Source organism: Etheostoma cragini, chromosome 13 (genome assembly GCF_013103735.1).
Source record: "Etheostoma cragini isolate CJK2018 chromosome 13, CSU_Ecrag_1.0, whole genome shotgun sequence".
Classification (NCBI taxonomy): Eukaryota; Metazoa; Chordata; class Actinopteri; order Perciformes; family Percidae; genus Etheostoma; species Etheostoma cragini.
The window spans coordinates 15,771,404-15,790,273 of NC_048419.1; the positions used below are offsets into that span (position 1 = coordinate 15,771,404).

The 18,870-nt window shown below is 39.7% G+C and overlaps 3 protein-coding genes and 1 non-coding gene across 4 annotated transcripts in view; all 4 read right to left on the minus strand.

The window, feature by feature from the left end:
* Positions 1–659: 659 nt before the first annotated feature.
* Positions 660–6,628, minus strand: bicdl2l (bicaudal-D-related protein 2-like). The gene is made up of 6 exons (XM_034890502.1): positions 5,766–6,628; positions 4,990–5,109; positions 4,739–4,897; positions 3,269–3,345; positions 3,020–3,140; positions 660–1,549 (listed from the first exon to the last, which is right to left on the minus strand). The coding sequence occupies exons 1-6, from the start codon at positions 6,315–6,317 to the stop codon at positions 1,193–1,195; spliced, it is 1,386 nt and encodes a 461-aa protein (XP_034746393.1). The 5' UTR covers positions 6,318–6,628; the 3' UTR covers positions 660–1,192.
* Positions 6,629–9,425: 2,797 nt separating this feature from the next.
* On the minus strand, positions 9,426–12,422 carry sumf2 (sulfatase modifying factor 2). Its single transcript, XM_034890630.1, has 9 exons — positions 12,181–12,422; positions 11,941–12,088; positions 11,732–11,846; positions 11,280–11,324; positions 11,018–11,168; positions 10,600–10,655; positions 10,130–10,214; positions 9,798–9,939; positions 9,426–9,675 (listed from the first exon to the last, which is right to left on the minus strand). Exons 1-9 carry the CDS (start codon positions 12,239–12,241, stop codon positions 9,573–9,575), a joined length of 906 nt encoding a protein of 301 aa, XP_034746521.1. The 5' UTR covers positions 12,242–12,422; the 3' UTR covers positions 9,426–9,572.
* Positions 12,423–13,173: 751 nt separating this feature from the next.
* The window catches only part of cct6a (chaperonin containing TCP1, subunit 6A (zeta 1)), a 7,149-nt gene continuing 1,452 nt past the window's right edge, over positions 13,174–18,870 (minus strand). The window contains exons 3-13 of the mRNA XM_034890237.1: positions 18,632–18,766; positions 18,248–18,421; positions 17,579–17,682; positions 17,194–17,464; positions 16,625–16,707; positions 15,222–15,318; positions 14,979–15,126; positions 14,358–14,491; positions 14,066–14,168; positions 13,656–13,728; positions 13,174–13,556 (exon numbers count right to left, since the gene is read on the minus strand). Coding sequence (XP_034746128.1) covers positions 13,484–13,556; positions 13,656–13,728; positions 14,066–14,168; positions 14,358–14,491; positions 14,979–15,126; positions 15,222–15,318; positions 16,625–16,707; positions 17,194–17,464; positions 17,579–17,682; positions 18,248–18,421; positions 18,632–18,766 — 1,395 coding nt within the window. The 3' untranslated portion in view covers positions 13,174–13,483. The remainder of the gene's footprint in view (positions 13,557–13,655; positions 13,729–14,065; positions 14,169–14,357; positions 14,492–14,978; positions 15,127–15,221; positions 15,319–16,624; positions 16,708–17,193; positions 17,465–17,578; positions 17,683–18,247; positions 18,422–18,631; positions 18,767–18,870) is intronic.
* On the minus strand, positions 16,799–16,935 carry LOC117956176. The gene has a single exon (XR_004659201.1). It is a non-coding gene; the product is annotated as a small nucleolar RNA SNORA22 (small nucleolar RNA).

The following is an 18,870-nucleotide window of genomic DNA, read 5'->3' on the forward strand; positions in this document are numbered from 1 at the left end:
TTGTTCTTTCTTTTGAATGTTAAAGGTGCTCTAAGCGATGTCACACGTTTGTTTAGGCTACCACATTTTTTGTCACATACAGCAAACATACCCTCACCATCTGCTAGCTGCCTGTCCCCTAAACACACTGTAAAAAACAAACGCGGTCTCTGTAGACAGCCCAGCCTCCACAAACGGCAACAAAAACAAACCACGGCAATCTGCAACACCAAACATGACAAACATGTTCCAGCCTATAACCGCCAAGAAGGTGTTGGCTGAGTCATGAACGCACATTTTGGAAGAAGCATACGTGCTAACGCTGCTGCGGTGATGGCTCAACCAACTCCTTGTCAGTGATAGGCTGGAACTGTTTGTCATGGTTCATGGTGCAGTTGGCACAATTTTTTGTTTTTCTTTTTACTTTTGTGGAGCTTGGGCTGTCTACAGAGACCACCTGTGTGTGTGTGTGTGTGTGTGTGTGTTTTTTTTTGTTGTTTTTTTATATGGACAGTGTGTTCAGGGGACAGGTGGATAGTGAGGAGATGTTTTCTGTAGGTGACAAAATGTTGTAGCCTAAAAAACTTGACGTTGCTTAGCGCACGTTTTAAAATGCAACGAGAGAGTGCAGACAAAGGATCTAAAGTGATGTAGTGACAAACTGCAGTCAGACTCGGGAAGAGGTTTGAAGGTGCTTTTGCATAAGAATTAGACGTATTGACAACATGACATTATTCAGGCATTCAAGTGTTACAGTACTAAATTAGAAGGACACTTAGAGCGTAGACCTCTGAAAGCATGTTTTCCCAAGAATACATACAATTTCCCCGCCAGATATGTTTTTAAGACAAGAAATATTATCTGCTTGGAATAATGATTTGTATGATATGATCCACAAAGAGATTATATATCCTTCAAAATTACATTTACTCCTTCCACATTGGAAAAAACAATATATAAATATGTAAATATTGTTCATTTCGGAGATTTAACGGCTGGACTCTAGATGAAAAGTCCATTCTCCGTGTCTCCACAACACACCTGTGTAAGTTGCATGCTGGACCACGATTGGCTACTAGCTGTGATGTCACAAACCATGCAAACCAAAGCAACAATAAGGAAAAAACTGTAATGACTGGAGGGGGACTTTAAATTGTTAGACATGAGCGTTGTGCATCATAATGTAAGTACTCAGTGCAAAACGATTACTGTTTCAATCGAGGGATACGACCTGGAAGCTGTTGTCACCCCTGCCCTCCAACTCCTGCCCCGCTGCATCCTCGTCTCCTTGACGACCGGTCTTGGGCCACCTCAGTTTTTCCCTCCAGTTGCGTTGGGTGCCAGTGGAAGGAAGCGTGCTGGGAGCAGGGGAAACAACCGCTCTGGGGATAAAGATTTGGTTGGAGTTGGTGGTGGGAGGTGCAGGTGTGGACAAAGGGAAGTTGGTTGGCCGTTGGATGGGCAGTTTGTGGGTTCTCCTCAGGATGCCCAGGCGGGAGGGCTTCTTCTGGGCCTGCTCGGCCTGCTGCTGACTCTGCAGCTGCTGGTGGATGATCAGCCGGACGTCCTCCTAAGTCAAAGGAAAACAAACATTTGTCAGAGAACAAGAAATACTGAAAATCTGCAACTCAAAATCTACAGACTGTGATGAGAGACCGGAAAAATGTGGTAATTGGCCAGATCCGAAACCAGTGAGTATGATGATTTTCATATCAGTTTTATTTATCTTTTATGAGGCTGTTTTCAGAGCAATATACACTGAGTACCACTGGTGAAAAAAGGATTGTACAAGGGTCAATTAATTTTTACTCATGCCAAATTTATACTTCAGTTTTCCATTGTGAGATCACAAATGAATGGTTTAGTGTGCACAGAGAGTCATAAAGGGGCCTGTTTGAGAAATTCGTTTTTCAGTCCATTAGCTAATGGGACCAATAATGACATCCGTTATGAGAATCACCGAACATTGCTGTTTATGAATTGTGTGTAATAGTAATTTTAATATTATTATTCCACAATTTTATTAAGGTTTATATTAGATTACATCTTTTGAGTTATGTATGCTTTGCCTCTTTTAGTTAGTAATGGTGAAAAAAATTGTACCAAGTCAGTTTTTTCTACGGTAGGGCCTGAAGAAAATACTTTTAAAAAGGGAAACATAAGATTCTACCCTCCTCGGCACCCCCAATAGTATTCATGCAACAAAGCAAGGGACCATCTACAAAGAAAATGATTTGACTGTGTCCCGCTGTCCGACCAAAAGATAGTATTAAAAAGGTACTAAGAGAGGAGGGTCTAAGTTCTAACTTCCATTAAAAATACACTACAAACTACAAATAAAATACACCCTAGACAAATGGGGCCAGTGAGGTTTCGACACATCCAATCATCATCACATCCAATCATATGCAGAGGATGATTTGACCAATATAAGTTTTTGTAACAATGATACTAACATTTTTGATATTTTAGCTCCAAATAAGCAATTTTTGCAAATCTATATGTTAAACACACTAAAAAAGTTATTATTATAATTTTTTTTTTAAATAGTAGTTTAGGTAAAATCTTAAGATTTTGAGTGTACATCTAAAGCAGACACTGCTGCTCTCACCAGTAAACTTTAACACTTGCAATGTTCAGAGTAATTTAAATGTAACCGCAGAGTGAGCAAGGCACTCACCAGATGAACACATGGGCCTGAGGCCCAAACACTGTGGCAGGATACCAGCTGGCAGTTATTGCCTGCACTCCATGTGCTGAATGTAATGAGTGTGAATTTTAAATGGACTTTGTTTTGGGAGTTTTACAGCTGAACATTTCCCGAGTTCTGAACCAAACGTGTGTAATTAACTCTAATTATGTGTTTGTGTGGGTGTGAACTCTGTGTCCTACTTTTCAAGACTTCTCACCCAGTCGGTATGTTGCTCAATATGACTTCATATTTTATTTTTATTTAAGTGTTCAGTGATTACACCATTTCCTGTTCAGTCTGTTCACTGTTTTTGTCATTGCTGAACATTAACCTTGTCTCAGGTTTTACCTTCCAGGTGTCGAGCTCCACTGCCAGCTCCAGACGTTTCTGTACAGCCTCCAGCAGCTGGTTGTTTAGCAACATCATCTCCGTTTTACTCCGCAGCAGCTCGGCCTCCATTGCCTTCTTCCTGCACAGCAGGACAGAAAGAGTGACACATTCTTTAAAATAGATCTACTGTATGTCTTCAGCTTCCTTTTTCCACCCCTTAAATCTTCCTTCATTTGTTATTTGGAGGAGGTGACTGTGTGTACTCACTTCTCTATGGCCCCATCTCTGTCCCGTAACGCCTGCTGCAGAACAGCACTGTCCTCTGCTCTTTCTCCAGATTTAAACTTTTAAATAAACAAGCAAGGGAGGAAGGTTATGTTTTGCCACAACTCGTCATTTTCTGCCTAAAACCTCACAGAATTCACTTTCTCTCTTCCGCCTTTCTTACAGGATTCTGATCTAATCCCACCATCAGTCACACACCTTTTGACATGCTCTTACTTACAGTAAAACTAGAAAGACTCAGATCACTGATACTGTCCCTTACCGGTCGGGCCACATAGTTGAGCTTTAAACCCTTAACAATGAGGAAGATGTATCATCATGAGCCTCCCGCGTGAGCTTTAATAATTATGCATGCCCAGTGCTTGTTTTAATGCTCCCAGGATTTAACCTATCTTGTTGACGACATAAATTCCTTTCTGTGTTGCCAAACATGTATTAATGACTCTTTTATAATTTGCAGGTGAATACATTTTTGAATAGGGAAGATGCCACTACTTGTTGCAAGTTAATAAAGTCAAATTTTAGATAGAAATTGCAAATCAAAACTTTTGGGGTGTAAATCTGTGCTTCAGTTCCACTTGTACGGGCAAAGCAAACATTATTCTGGGTAGCGTGCCCACTAAAAGGTTCAATGTGTTGGAATTTCTCCCATCTAGAGTTGAGATCATATATTGCAATCAACTCTCTCGCGCCACGCAGTTTAAAGTACATATTACACTACGGTAGCCTTCACGCTTCAAAAAGCCTGTTTCATGCTCTTTTCAATATACTTTTCCATTTCTGGAGCAAAAGAAGTACACTTCTGTTCCTGAAATTTGGATTTTGAATACATGTGGTCCTCCATGTTTCCTTCTTCAAACTTGCTGGGGCTGGGAAGCGACGATACCCATTGGCAGCATTAGCAGCCCCTGTGAGTTTGTTTTGTGACAGCGTAAAACGCAAAAGACAGAGCAGTATGTCCTGTACGTCCCTTACCTGCATGAATATGTAGTGTCTACCCCAGTTCATGCAAATGCCAATGTAATATTGCAAGCCAATAGGAATTGGAATTGATGGTGGTGGTAAATAAAAATGGAAAATTCCGTTGTTATAGCAGCAAAATCAGTCACAAAGCACAGAATATAAATATAAATGAAATACTAGGAAAAATATACATACATACAATATACATATTATTATTTCATGTATGTATATTTCATGTATTTATATTCTGTGCTTTGTGACTGATTCTGCTGCTTCTTGGGATCAATAAACATCTATCTATCTATCTATCTATCTATCTATCTATCTATCTATCTATCTATCTATCTAAATATTTCAAGTTTGGAACAGGCAACACAGATTTTGATGATGAACAACTAAAAATGTTACACACTGGAGTTTTGAATCAACAAAAAAACAGATTGACATGATGAGGGTAAGGAGCATTAACTGAGCAGGTGTTGCCTTAACCTGTTTGGTGTGACTAATAGCCAGTTCGCGGGCCACATTCTGCAGCTGGCTCAGGGAAGCGTCCAGGCGGTTTACACCATCAGAGGGTTCAGGTAGACTGTACTGTAACTTTGTCAGCGGGCGCAGTAGCCCCAGTATGGACAGAACCTCCTCTGTGACCTGAGATAAAAATAGACAGAAAGAAATCATAGCAATCCTGCAGAGTTCTGCAGATGTACCACAGACGTCCTGGTACTCTGTGTCTGGTTTACCTTCTCTCTGTGTTGGCTCCATCCCGGTCCCTCACTGCTCTCCTGCAGTTTGTCCACCTGTGCCTTAAGCCTGATGCTTCGTCTCCGAGACAGCTCCACTTCTCTGCGCACTTCTTTGAGCTGCAAACAATAAATATATCAATACATTTTCACAAGCCATCACTTTTTGCAGTGTAGATAATTGTAGGCCTGCACACAGAAAGTACAACCTTGTGGCATGTTGTACACAATGTAAACAGAAACTGCTAACACGGATTCCTGAGTGAAACTGTAGACTGGCTGAGGCGTTGTTTAGCACATGAAAACACTGCAAGTATTTACAAATGAATACATTTATAGGAACACACTCAGACACACTAATGATGACTGTGTGAAGAAAGTTAATTATATGAAGTATGAGGCACAAAACATTTCCCACCAACACTGTTTTCATCATAACCACAAATCAAACCCTGTTATCATCGGCTGTAAAATCATCAAGTTGTTCTCTGCACACTAAGTTTACTGCACTATGACGTCAAAGCATCAAACTCATTTGGATCATACTTAATTATGTTGCAGTATGTGAATTCTTGGCGTTCTGTAAACAACTTTGCATCTTGCTTTTTGTAAATACACTCCTAAATGACCACTGGAACTGTCCCCCCTTAGGAACAGGTTTTGGTGTGTGATAAGCCTGTCTGTAGCAGAGTAGATAATGCACTGTAAAGAAATAGGATACTTAACAACCTCTCCCTCAATTTAAACAAACAGACATATCAAGACTGGTATCCTACCGTGTCTGAGACTTGTCCCAATGTCCGACGCCGGTTTAGCGGCCTGCCACTGTTGATCAGGTCTGGTAAAGTCCAGTTCATGTAGCTCTTCTGAAAGGAACTGCCACCTTCACCGTCCACAGCGTCTGACTCTGAGGAATCACCTGTCCCCTTTGAGATCGGCTCACCTGGATTTTGTTTCTCCTCAGGCGAGCATGTGTTTCTGGTATCATCAACCGGCTCCTCTTTTTTTAAATCTTTTAAACTGAACTCAGTGATGAGACATGAGTCGTTTGACCGATCGGCACAATTTTCTTCATCGGAGACCAAATCTTCCTGCTCATAGTTGTCTTCAGGTTCCTCTGGATCTTCTGGTTCTGTTGTGGCCACAGAGTCTTTTGGTTTGAGCTCTGTTGGCAGAACTGTGGGTCGACAAGATGAGGATTTGCTCCTGTGCGACAGGTTCAGCTGTTTCTCCTCCAGCCTGTTCAGAGGAGAGGAGAGCTGTTCACTTTTTGTTATTTGAGGTCTCAGCCTCTCGTTGAGGGCTGAGAAAGACTGAGCATAGTCCATGATCCGCTGGGAAGAAGTCAATTAAACCATCGGGAGATACTGCCAGGATTTATATAAACACAAAAGAGAGAGAGAGGTAGACAGAAAGACAGGAGGGAGGTTGACTTAGCAGAAATGTCTCCAAACTCGTTTTTCTTGAATTGCATGCGTGCGTCTTCACAAGGAAGTGACATGTCATGATCTGATGTCAATGGAGGCAGTGGCTTCATGTGGCCTGTATAGTTTCTCTTCCTCCTCCTCCTTTTCAGTTGCTACACAAACACTCGATGTGCAAACATACCAGAGTTGCAAGGGAACAGAGGGAGGAGGGCTTTTGATCCTTTGAAACGTGATACCTGATTTAAACTGCACTTTTATCAAGCAACGCAAATATACAGAGCAGGGGGATAAAGACAGTAACCAGAGAAAACAGATAAAGTAATTTACAGTCATGTAAAGTCTAGGATTGCCTACTTAATTTATTTTTGGAATTAAAATGCGTCGGGGAAAACACCAGTTATACTCATTCCAAGCAGTTGAGCTTAGACGGTGATTTTTGGTGACAAATCTCCCACATACATGAGCAGAGATGAGTGACACATTACCATGTCTCATTTTATAACTTAAAACTTGGCAATGTCTTTGTATTGCACGGAGCACGAGATGAGGTATCACGTTGTTATTTTCATGTGAGTTAATTGAAGGTTGCAGCCAAAGAATAACTACCACCACAATTATCAGCTCTTTTTTTTTACAGTCAATTAAACAACGATTTGCCCTGTACTGTTTCCTTGATCCAGAAAGCCACATAATGTTCTGCCAGCTTAATATTGGCCATGCAGTGCAAAATATGTGGTCAAACTGGACGATTAAGCTAATAATGCTAATTATGCAAATTGCTCAACATATGCAAATTAGCATCCAGCAGTTTCTGTGTACTGGGGACCCATACTTCACATTTCTGCAATAAAACTTTGGTGTACTCAACATTTCCGGGTTCACCTAGTTGGCTACTAGACCATAACATAGGCATGGTCCTGACTATGACGTTCTTCACTTGGCTGTGTACATGTTGTGTGATTATCCAGCCGCAGGAAGTTTGTGTTGTATGAATAAGAGCATGTGGGAAACTATGTGCCAGTAATTATAGATAAGGTGTTGTTATAGTGTGTTGTTGTATGTGTATTATTAATCCAGAGAAAGTCAGATAATTAATATAGAGAAAGTCAGAGATTGTCAGATAATTAATGCAGAGAAAGTCAGATAACTAATACAGAGAAAGTCAGATAATTAATACAGAGAAAGTTAGAGAAAGTCAGATAATTAATAGGGAGAAAGTCAGATAATTAATACATAGAAAGTCAGATAATTAATACATAGAAAGTCAGATAATTAATACAGAGAAAGTCAGATAATTAATACAGAGAAAGTCAGATAATTAATACAGAGAAAGTCAGATAATACCAGAGAAAGTCATAGAAAGTCAGATAATACTATAGAAAGTCATAGAAAGTCAGATAATACCAGAGAAAGTCAGAGAAAGTCACTCCTATTTTGTTTTTAACTGTCTATTCATGTGTTTTATCGGTTTTTGATGCTTATGATTTTTAACTGTTTGCACTTGTGTTTTATCTGTTTAACTGATTTTATGTAAAGCACTTTGAATTCCCCTGTTGCTGAAATGTGTTATACAAATAAAGCTGCCTTGCCTTGCCTTGCCTATGTCCCAGCAAGTAATTTAGTGTCATGACCTTTGGTGTCATTATTAAATTGTCACATTGTTGACTGAACTCTCCACCAGAAAGTGAATATGTGAAACATTTGCTTAAATTTTTACCCCAGTGTGGGTTTAATCTATGGCTTCAATACAAATCTTTAAGTTTTCAGTATTGAAGGTTCTGCAAGCAGCTAGCTTTTTTTTTTTTGTGTATAAAAACTACGTGTTACAATAATTGCATTACTGATCACAGCTCTGATTTGGCCTTTTTGTGAACATTTGTCAATGTCACTATGAACATTATCTATATTATGTGGCCAACTCAAGAGTACTTAATTATATACAGTTACTTAATAGTTAAATATAACTGGAGTTTAGATTTAAAAAGAACTTCTTGGAGCGGCCTCTGGCTCACCCAGTAAGAGCGTGCACCCCATGTGGGCTGAGTCCCGAGGCCCAGGTTTGAGTCCGACTTGTGGCCCTTTGCTGCGTGTCGACCCCCATCTCTCTCCCACCTTTTCTGTCTATCCACTGTCACTATCTAATGAAAGGAAAAAATGCCCTAAATAAACAATATTAACCCTTGTGTTGTCCTTGGGTCAAAATAAACCCATTTCTAAAGATTTTTTATATCAGAAATATGGGTTTCTTACATATTACCTAGAATAACATGGATGGCAACATTCTTCGATTGATGATAACTTCAATTAAATTTTGGGTATTTTATTCAATTTTATAGAATTTGAAACACAAACCAAATACCAGTCTCCGATCTCAACTATTAGTCAAAAATAATTTTTAATCCTTTTTTTTTTTTAGGTATAATGTCATATAAATTTGGTTTGTTGACCATGAAATTTTATTTTAAAGTGCCAAAAAAGATATTTTTTTAACGTTTGACCCGGAAGGACAACAACTTCCTGGTGGACGGGAGGACAACACAAGGGTAAAAAAAAAAAAAAAAAAACTTCTCGTCTGTGGTCTGGGGTTTTTAACAGAATGAGTCAGTCTCAGCTGGACATTAAGGATGAGAAAGAAACAAAAAGACAAAGACGGTATTGTAAGAAGCTGTGACTAAACCGACGGGCCGATTTACTCTCTAGTCACATAAAAATGCTCAACAAAAGACAGATCCCGGCGTGTAGAAGGAACTGCCAATGACAGTCAAAGAGTGTCCTACTTCTTCCACTCAATGAAATGAGAGAGACACAACAAGTCTCTTCAGTCATGCCCATAAATTATCGCCTTTATATTCTTATTGTTTTGGAGTATAACTACGTTATGGAAAAACAATTACAAAGGACTTTTTTCTCTTTGCAAAACAATTTATTTCTTGAATGTTTGTTATTATGTGTGTTCCTATTCTTCAATTTAATACAAAAAAAATCTAAATTCTCCATGGGAGGAATACAGTTTGTTTCTACCCTCACATCTTTCTGTGACCATCAGTATTCATTTAAACTCATTGTTAGTCATTAATACTTAATTGGTCCTTTGCTTTTTTTCTTGTTCTTTGTTTGCTTCAAAAGATCATTATTATTTTAACTTCCAGTTTGGTGCTACAGTTCTGTCTTGTCTTTTGTCTTCCCTTGTATCTGTCCCTCGCTGGCAGCACACCTGAATCCCAGGTTATCGGAGGCAGAGTCAGGAGTGTTGCCCATCCTGCGGGACACAGAATCATCACACCCACTTAGTCGGGACTACCGTACAGTTGCTCTGTGGACACAAGAGTCTAGAAATGCAGTGATTTAAAAAACCTCTCTTTTTTTTTCTAAATAACTCACCTGGTTGTGATTCGTGCCTTATGATTGGCTGAACCATCCACTGTGTCAATCCAGGAGCCACCACGCAGCACATACGTTGGTTGTGCTGCTGGGAAGGGTGTGGATGTCCATTCCCATGTGTTTCCCATCATGTCATGCAGTCCTGCAGGAAGAATTGCTCTTATAGTATTAAGAATCACACAGCCAGAGTAAACCTTTCTAATATTAAAAGTTCTGGACTCTTTTTGGTTTTAACAGTTTTATAACATGTATTTCTCTCTGTTGCTTTAAACTAAAGAGTACTTTGTTACCATGTAACACTTCTAAACATATTTCATTGATTGTATCATTACCATAACTGTTCTGAGGAGGAAATGCTGTGACTGGAGATACACCATGGTATCCATCCTCTGCAGTGTCTTCATCTGGAAACGATCCCTAAAACACACAGAACATGTTTTTTCATGTCTCATATGTTTCATATGTCTAGAATATCTGCTGGTATTCATTGATTTAAAGTGTAAAATTGCACCAAACATGTACTTTTTACCACTGCATTTTTCAAGAAGTATCTCAATTAATACAAATTAATAATATAGTCATGTCATCATAGTCACATTATAACCTTTGGAGAGGTAAGTCTGATAAGGTTTAATTAGTCTGGCCCCCAAATGTGTACAACTCTAAGAAAGTGGTATCATAAGAAATGAGTGGAAATCGATCACGTCAGTGTCTGTGTCCGTAAATCCAGAGTCAAAGCCTCCTGTGATGACAATAGCATGTGCTTATGCTACTGCAACATGCATTATTGTTGTAGGCTGACCTGCCACAGGTTGGTTCTGTTGGCCTGGAACTTGTTTCCCCACGGATAAGTCCGACCTTGATCACAAGAGGGAGGGAAGAGTTACGAGGACAGCAAACAATGACATTAGTCAAGAGTAGATACTAGGGGTATGCAAAAAACTCAATTCACATTTGTATTGTGGTTCAAGCTCTACAGATTCAAAATCAATATATATATATATATACAGTACAGGCTAGAAGTTTGGACACACCTTCTTATTCAATGCGTTTTCTTTATTTTCATGACTGTTTACATTGTAGATTATCACTGAAGGCCTAAAAACATTTTCTGAATCGTGCACCCCTAGTAGATACAAACAAACTGTCAAGTAAATACAACACTTTATTGGTGGCACATGCAGTATTTCTTCTATGCTTTCAGTGTATAAACTGTGTACCTTGCAGACCCCCTCGTGCAGCCCACTCCCACTCCTCCTCAGTAGGCAGTCTCTTGCCCTTCCCCCGGCAGAAGGCCTGAGCATCATTCCAGCTCACCTGAACCACCGGGAAGCTCAGGCGTTCCCGAATGCTGGAACCAGGTCCTGCAGGCTGAACAGTAGAGGGTGAAAGGAGTGAAAGGCAGGCAATGGAGGCATGCTGGGAGATATACAAACACAAACAAAAAAAGATAGGAATTCAAGGTAAAACTCATGAGCTCACCTGTCTCCAAAACACCCGTTCTATAGGCAACCACCAAGGAGCAGACTAGAGAGGAAAGAGAGCTATTCACAAGACAACCTTACAAATGATAATTGCTATCCATAAATTATACCAAGTGTATTGCAATAATAATCCTCTATAACACTGTCACTTACACACTTGAGCCAACTCCACTCAAAACCCACTTAACTCATGTTAAGTATGTGTACAGTATGTGTAACAAACAGCCAAATGTTTCATGTAATGTTTCGAATTACTTTGTTTTAAATTGACTGGTCTATTTATCCTCTGAATAATTCATTAATTGTTAAGACTATAAAATGTCAAAAAAATTGTGAAAGTGTGGAACTCGTATTATTTTTTGAACAGACCAACAGCTTAAAGCCCAGATAAATGAATTACATGTCAAACATTAAACAGCATTACATCTTAGTATTTGTAGCCAGGCCTACCTCAATCCTCTGTGTGACTTTGCTCTTCAGCTCGTCTGACACAAAATCTTGAAACACAAAACTCCAACCAAACGTCTCAGCTTCCGTTTTGTACTTGTGCGCTCTCACAAAGTCTCTGTGATAAATAAAGGCCAAGTCAGTGGCTTGGTTGTATAGTTTTTTAAATCATTATCAAAATCACCCTGATATCGGGTTTCAAGGTTTATTACCTGAAATCGCCATTTGTGACAGGGTATTTGTCTATTTCGAAAGGCTGCAGTTGCACCTCCTTGGTGGGGCCCTCTCCATCTCTCCCATCAGCTGCACTGGTTCCCATTATCATCTTTCCTCCTGGGATACTCAGCATCTCATCGGCTTCTGTGTCTCGGGATAAAATCTCGGTCATGTTAATTTAATGCAATATTATTTATGTTTCTGTATTTCCAGAAAATGAAAAGGCGATATCTTACCCGCCACTGCCAGTAAAACAACCGCGATCATGAACGCGATTTTAAAGTTCATTTTGGACATTAACTCGACATTGAGCTCATATAAGTAGCTGTGTATATAGCGCTGTATACAAATTCACGTTTAAAAGTTAACTAGCAGCAAAATTTCGATTAAATGGTTACATTTCACTGTCGGACATATTTTACCGTCGCAACAGAAATGGGTTCAACGATAAACAGGTTCCGTGTAAAACAAAAGGCTCCGCTTCAACACGCGAACGTTCGCTTCTATTTTTTTTTAGGTATCTTTTCCCCTGGACGAACTATACCGTATGCATATATCTATATATAGTAAATTGATTTCGTCGTATGTCTGATATGACTGACTAAATAAAGCATTTTTTATTATAAAAATCGTATTTATTAAAAATGTATTCTAAATTGCCATCCAGTATTATTTTAAAAGCTTTTGCAAATAAACATGCATAGACTCTCCTAAAACTTAAATTATAACAAATGTAATCACAAGCATATTTTATATATGCAGTTCATGAGTTTAAATAGTTATATATGCTACACCTTTTACCAAGTAGGTGGGTTTTTTTTAACTTCTGAAGCATTCATGTGGGAGATGCACTTTAACTGGTGCAGACGAGTTTGGCCAACTTTATAGGGCAGTTTAAGCTCTAACGGTGCATATTTTATAAGCTTTTCACTTATGTAAAATCTCTTTAAAAGTAAATACATCTTTTATTTTAGTAGTTAAAAGTGCACATTTAGATTTGTAGTCAAGCAGAGGTAGCGGAAAGCAGAAATGCCCAGGGTCAAGTACCAAACAAATAGTACTTATGTAAATGTACTGAAGGGAAATTCTACACTGGTTATGTTTGTTTTAATGAGTTAGTATAGATGGAATTATGACATCTGTGCACTCTCACAAGCAGAAACATTATGAGGTGTAACAACCTGTTTTACTTAATCCAATTACTCTTCAAGACAATCAACTACTACATCTTTCAAGAGCCAAGAAAGTCTTTAATGGGTAGAAACATAACCGAGTGGCAGATGTCAGTGCTTTTAACAAAATCTCATAAATAAACCAATCAGAGGGAGGCATTGACAAAATCCATGAAAAAAAAACCTCACGAAAAGCATAACAAAGGTTTCTGACAGACGCTGCGATGGACGCAGTGAGGTGTACAGTCCGCCGTCCATCAGACTGGGGTGCTTTGGAGTTCCTAGAGCCGGAACACGTTGACTGAACCGTCAGGTAAACAACTATTCCTGTGAGTATGACAACAGCTGCGGCTTCTTCAGTTGACCTTTAACCTTTGAGAGAAGACATTCCAGCTCGCATGATCTCATCCACCAACAAGATGTTGCTGGCAATAACCGTGCTGTAAAGGAATAAAGAGCCACATAAGAGATTGACGGAGTTAACGCATGAGGAGAATTTCAAATATTCAATGGTCTTGTACAGAAATGTGTAATCTCACCATGAATGAAGAAGCTGTTTCTTTACGCTGTAATTATCCCAAACGCCTGCTTCTCCTGCCACCATGGGCTCGCCTGAAGAACAGGATTTAATGAACACTTCAATCAGAAATTGTTCTGGTTTCTCATAGTTTACCCTTTTGCTAATATATTGTTGTTTGATATCTGTGTAAATCAGCATTTATTTGATGCTCAATTTAAAAAAAAGGCTCAAATTATTTGCACTTTATACATATTACACGGCTAAACTTATAAATATAAGGACTTCAAACTTCATCCAAGTTAATAGTCTTATGTTGCCAATTGCTGCTTTAAAAAAAACAACCAAAAAACAAAACATTGTGATGTATTGTAGAGTCTGCCATAATTTGCAAAACACAATCTTCTGTTAACAGTGTGCTGTGGCCCTGACCTGTGCTGAGGTCAACTCCAACTAGCTGACCAGACTCTTTGTACTCCATCTGCAGCTTCAGCAGGGTCTCCTGTGGGTCGTAGCCAGAGTTCTGGGCCAAAACCTAAAAAAATGGAGATGCATTATTAAAATCAACAGAGGTTGATACAGTATGAATGCCAACAGGAATAGTTTTTTCCTGTTTATTATAACATAGGACGAAGGACCAGGGATGCTACCAGTAGCATAATGCAGAAGCAAGACATTCTATACCACATAAATAAACGCTGGGGAGGAAGTAAAAATCCTTCACCTTGGGGATGATTAAGAGAGCATCTGCAAATGCTTGAACTCCCAGCTGGGCTCTGCCTTTCACATTGGGCTTATGTTTGACCAGACTATCTGCCACAGCCACCTCAAACGCACCTCCACCGGACACGACACAGCCTGAAGATACAAAAAGGAAAAGAAGATACTTAGAAAACAAGTATAATTGCCTCAGGCCAATAAGGCCAGAACAATGTGTTCAAAACAAAACAAATACTGGTAAGAAAAAAATAGTTTGTTCTGATCAACTAATACAAGCGGGAGAGACTGAAACACTCCTAATGCAGAGGAAATGATCAGAGTCACTGTAGCACAGACATGAGAGGCCAGGGAGAGCCATGTTGGCATCCGTGGGTGTTCGCTGTGCAAATAAGACGTATATAAACTGTACAATACAAACTGTGATGCAAAAAATAAAAACAAACTGACGGTTCTTTTCCAATCTTGAATTTAATTTAAATCAGGAACATTGAACACAACATTTTGAACTCCAACCTGGTGGCAAAACAGGACGTGAATCACTGCAATAAATCTCCATAAAGCTAAACATAAAACAACGAAAACAAAGCCTACACATGGTAAAATGTGAAATTCTGTAGTGTCTTACCATCTTCTATGGCATTCTTGACTGCCCGCAAACCATCCCTTACGGCATCTTTGATCTGTGTGAGGGTGTGTTTGTTGGGTCCCTTCACTAGCAGGGTAACTGAACGAGGGTTTCCACACTTTTCAATGAATGTGTACTTCTCCTCTCCCTGCAAACAGGATTGGGGGTGATTAACAACTATGCCTCAACACCCTGAGAACAAGAAAAAAAACAAATACCAAGAAAACCCAGGTAAATACTCACCAGCGTGTGTTCATAAACCAACCCAGCGTATCCCAAGCACTCAGGTGTGAGGTCATCAATTGAATTCATGGCAATGCCACCGCAAGCGAGGGTGAGCCTGCAGAGGAAACAACACATTACGTATAACTCAGTACTTTGATCCGATTTATGATTGAAAAACCTCATGCAGCTGTGGACAGCAAGTGTCTGTTCAGGTGTCCCTGTACCCGCCAGGTACTGCATCTTTGTTTGCTACACAACAGTGCAAAATGGTAGTTTAAATACATTTTAAATCAAGAGACTGAAACCAAATAATTAATTTAAATTTAAGTTTGTCACTTGTCAACATAATTTCCCTATCTATCTAGCCCCACGTGATGCGTTTGTCCAATTAGCTGCAGCTATCGCAGTTGTACGAGGGTGGAGACTGTTTTCTTTGCTTGTCAGTGGTCATTGAAGAGAAACTGTTGGCAAGCCCACAATGCTGGGAAGCGAGGTGATCCTATCCGTGAAAACAACGCGTAATGTGGACAAATACTATAAGATTTTCAAACATATACATTTTGGCAAATGTGCCTAGAAAGGTAGATGCCAATTTTCTTTTTTTTTTCCAAAGCGCACTGATGGAGGGTCTGGCTACTCTACAGAGCCTTCAGGTATGGGAGGAAAACGTGCTCTGGTTTAATGGCATTTCTTTAAACCAATCCGAATCGTCATGGGATAAACTCTGTACACAGCTGCTGCAAAATAGTCACGCGTGAAAAAAACTCAGATTGGACATATAGTCTAGTCTGAAATTACCATGCAAAGATCTGTGGAAGAGTTAGAATTAGTCCTAAATAATCCACCGATTTAAAATTACAACACAAAGAAATTGGCGGAAACGGAAAATACATGCATCCGGCAGAATATCCTGCGGCACTGGAGCAATCCCTGAAGTGTAAGGCTAAGGAAATAGACTATACTGACCATAATAAAGCACAATGCACTCTGGTCCCAACATTTGTGTTGAAGGGCACACCCTTGTGGCTAAGCAAAGTACGACTGTTAATGAAGCAGGAACACTGTGGTGTGTTTATGGTGTTCTCTAAAAACAGTCTTGATAATGACAGTAATGAGAAATTGCTGACAGTGTCGTTTCAATCATGTCTCAAGATATAAGTACGTAGAAAATGCAGTATAACAGCATACCACTAGCTACCTTATGGACCTCTTAGTTTCTAATAAGCTGGTGTTGGGAGATGTTTTTATTTTAACACTGCTTAGAGAATACTTTTTGAACCGTTTTGCCTAACTTTTGTTCTCTTCCCTTCCTGTAAAGAAGGCAGTACATTTTAAAGAGACAGAACTACAACATTTCCATTGTACAGAAAAGGCCACTTATATACTGCATTTGTAACAGGGAAAATATGTTACTTTCTTACCTCTCCATATTCCTCCTCTTTGCCCTGCGCAGGGCAACAATGCCTTCCTTGGCAAGAGCATCCAGGGAGAATGGGTCAATACCCTACACAAGACAGGAAATGTGAAACTTCCATTTACCAACATCCATTGAAGAAATAATCCAGTGTATTTAATGCCCGTTTAAACAATATTAACTTTGTACTGATCCGCTGAATACATATAGGGGAGGAAGGGACTCTCCTAATGCAGAGGTACAGATCAGATTTACTGTGGCACAGATGAAAGAGACCAGGGAGTGCTACATTAGCATCCTTGGGTGTTCTCTGTGCAATTAATAGGATTGATTCGGCTTTTCACTTAAAGTGCTCATATGCTCATTTTCAGGTTCATAATTGTCTGTAGAGGTTATATCAGAATAGGCTTACATGATTTTTTTTTTTGCTTCATATTGGTTGCATTTTAAAGCACATTTTAAAATGTCATGCTATAAATGAGTTACTTTAGGAGCTGCTCCCAGTAGAGACAAGGAACGACAGTGTAACTGCCATGCAGTTAAAATACCAATAGTAAGAGTCCTCTTTGAGCATACCTTCTGGTTAATGACGACAAAGCCCTTCTCCCCATTGGGACAGACTTTGTTCTTAAAGTTGATGATCTTCTGCACACGATCCTCAATGAACTTCCTTTCTGCAGACACAAGCTTCTCTCTCTCCTCGGCACTCTTGTAGAAGAAGCCAGAGTTGACCTCTGTCTTTTCATACTCCAAAGAGATGTTGCAGGTCAGCACATAGGCATCCTCCACCCTCTTCTTCATGTCTGGGTGGCGGGCACCATGGTCCAACACCAAACCTCTGATCAGCCTGAGAAAGAAAAAACCCAACAACTTTGTTTTTTTTCTGGGACACCTACACACCCCTGCAGTAAAGGGACAATTTGTTTCTTATTCCGAGGCTTCCGTTTTTATTAAAACTTACTGTGTATCGCAGTCGGTCTTGTGCTTCATCTCCATGATTTCCACCATAAACAGATCGATGGGCTCATTGGGTTTATTGATGGCCAGCACAGCATCTACAACAGCCTGCAGAGAAACGTATCACATTCAACAAAACACAAAAATAATCAGCTCACTGCTATAGGTAATATCTGACTGACCAAGAAAAGAAAAGGAGCTAATATCCCAATATTAGCTGCAATGACACTATGGCTTGCATGGAAACAATTTGAATTACCAACAGCAGCCTCTCTAATCATTTAAGTAAATTGTTAAAGAAACCCCAATTCCATACAATACATACTTTAAAAAGCAATGTAGCCTACAGGGTCTGTTAGGGGGTAGTAAAACATAATGAATAATTAATTAATTCAGGTGGGTGGGTAGATGATTTCAAGCCTACACGCGTATTCGGAATAAAAGCCCATTGCTGCATCACTAATAGTGCGTTTGTGTGTATGTAATCAATTAAATATACATACAAGCATTTGTAATACTTTTAACAATATATAGGAGAGGAATAGGGGAAGCACAAACTGGGAAAGGTCTTCAGAATATTAATAACTAAGGAAATTAACTTTGCTTTGTGCTGTAGGTTAAAACGCTGACCCTCAGCTCTGCGTACGCCAAGCTCCATTCCCTTTTATCTCACCTCAGTGAGCAGGTCTGCCAGCTCTGCGTAGACCTTGGTCCTGAGGGAGGTGCGTGCTACGTTGATGAGGGTCTCTCTGTCCATTTCCCGGGTCACTTTCAGCTCCTCCAGAACAGCCAAGGCTTTCTCTTTTGCCGCCTCAAAGCCCTCCGCAACGATTCTTGGATGAAGACCCTGCCGCACCACATCAAAAGGGAGTTATGGAAGGAATATACATTAAATTCCAAATGCCAAATATTGACTAGCATTTAAAAGAGATTCCCATTTTAGTTTAGGTAAAAAATAAAACAAAAAACCAACAACATGGTATACATTCTGCGTAAACAACCAAACAGTCCTATGACTGTAGTAAAGCTGTTAAATGACAAGGCTTCTATTTTTTACCTCTGACACGTAGAGGTCCGCCTGCTTCAGCAGTTCACCAATGATGAGGACATTTGAAGTGGTTCCGTCTCCCGTGATGTCATCCTGCGCCGTGGCAACCTTTGCAATGAGTGATGCTGTCGGGTGCTGAATTTGCTGCACAATACGACACAAAAAGCAAGTCATCACGCAAAACCCCTACACAGCAACAGGGCTCACACACACACACACACACACACACACACACACACACACACACA

Excerpts from the sequence above, each read along its gene's own strand:
- bicdl2l (XM_034890502.1), bottom strand. The coding sequence starts at position 6,317 with ATGGACTATGCTCAGTCTTTCTCAGCCCTCAACGAGAGGCTGAGACCT. Across the intron at positions 5,110-5,765 it reads TGGGACAAGTCTCAGACACG|CTCAAAGAAGTGCGCAGAGA; the intron begins GTAGGATACCAG and ends TATTGTTTGCAG. Across the intron at positions 4,898-4,989 it reads GGAGCCAACACAGAGAGAAG|GTCACAGAGGAGGTTCTGTC; the intron begins GTAAACCAGACA and ends TTTTTATCTCAG.
- sumf2 (XM_034890630.1), bottom strand. The coding sequence starts at position 12,241 with ATGTCCAAAATGAACTTTAAAATCGCGTTCATGATCGCGGTTGTTTTA. Across the intron at positions 12,089-12,180 it reads TGTTTTACTGGCAGTGGCGG|AAGCCGATGAGATGCTGAGT; the intron begins GTAAGATATCGC and ends CCCGAGACACAG. Across the intron at positions 11,325-11,731 it reads AAGTCACACAGAGGATTGAG|TCTGCTCCTTGGTGGTTGCC; the intron begins GTAGGCCTGGCT and ends TTTCCTCTCTAG.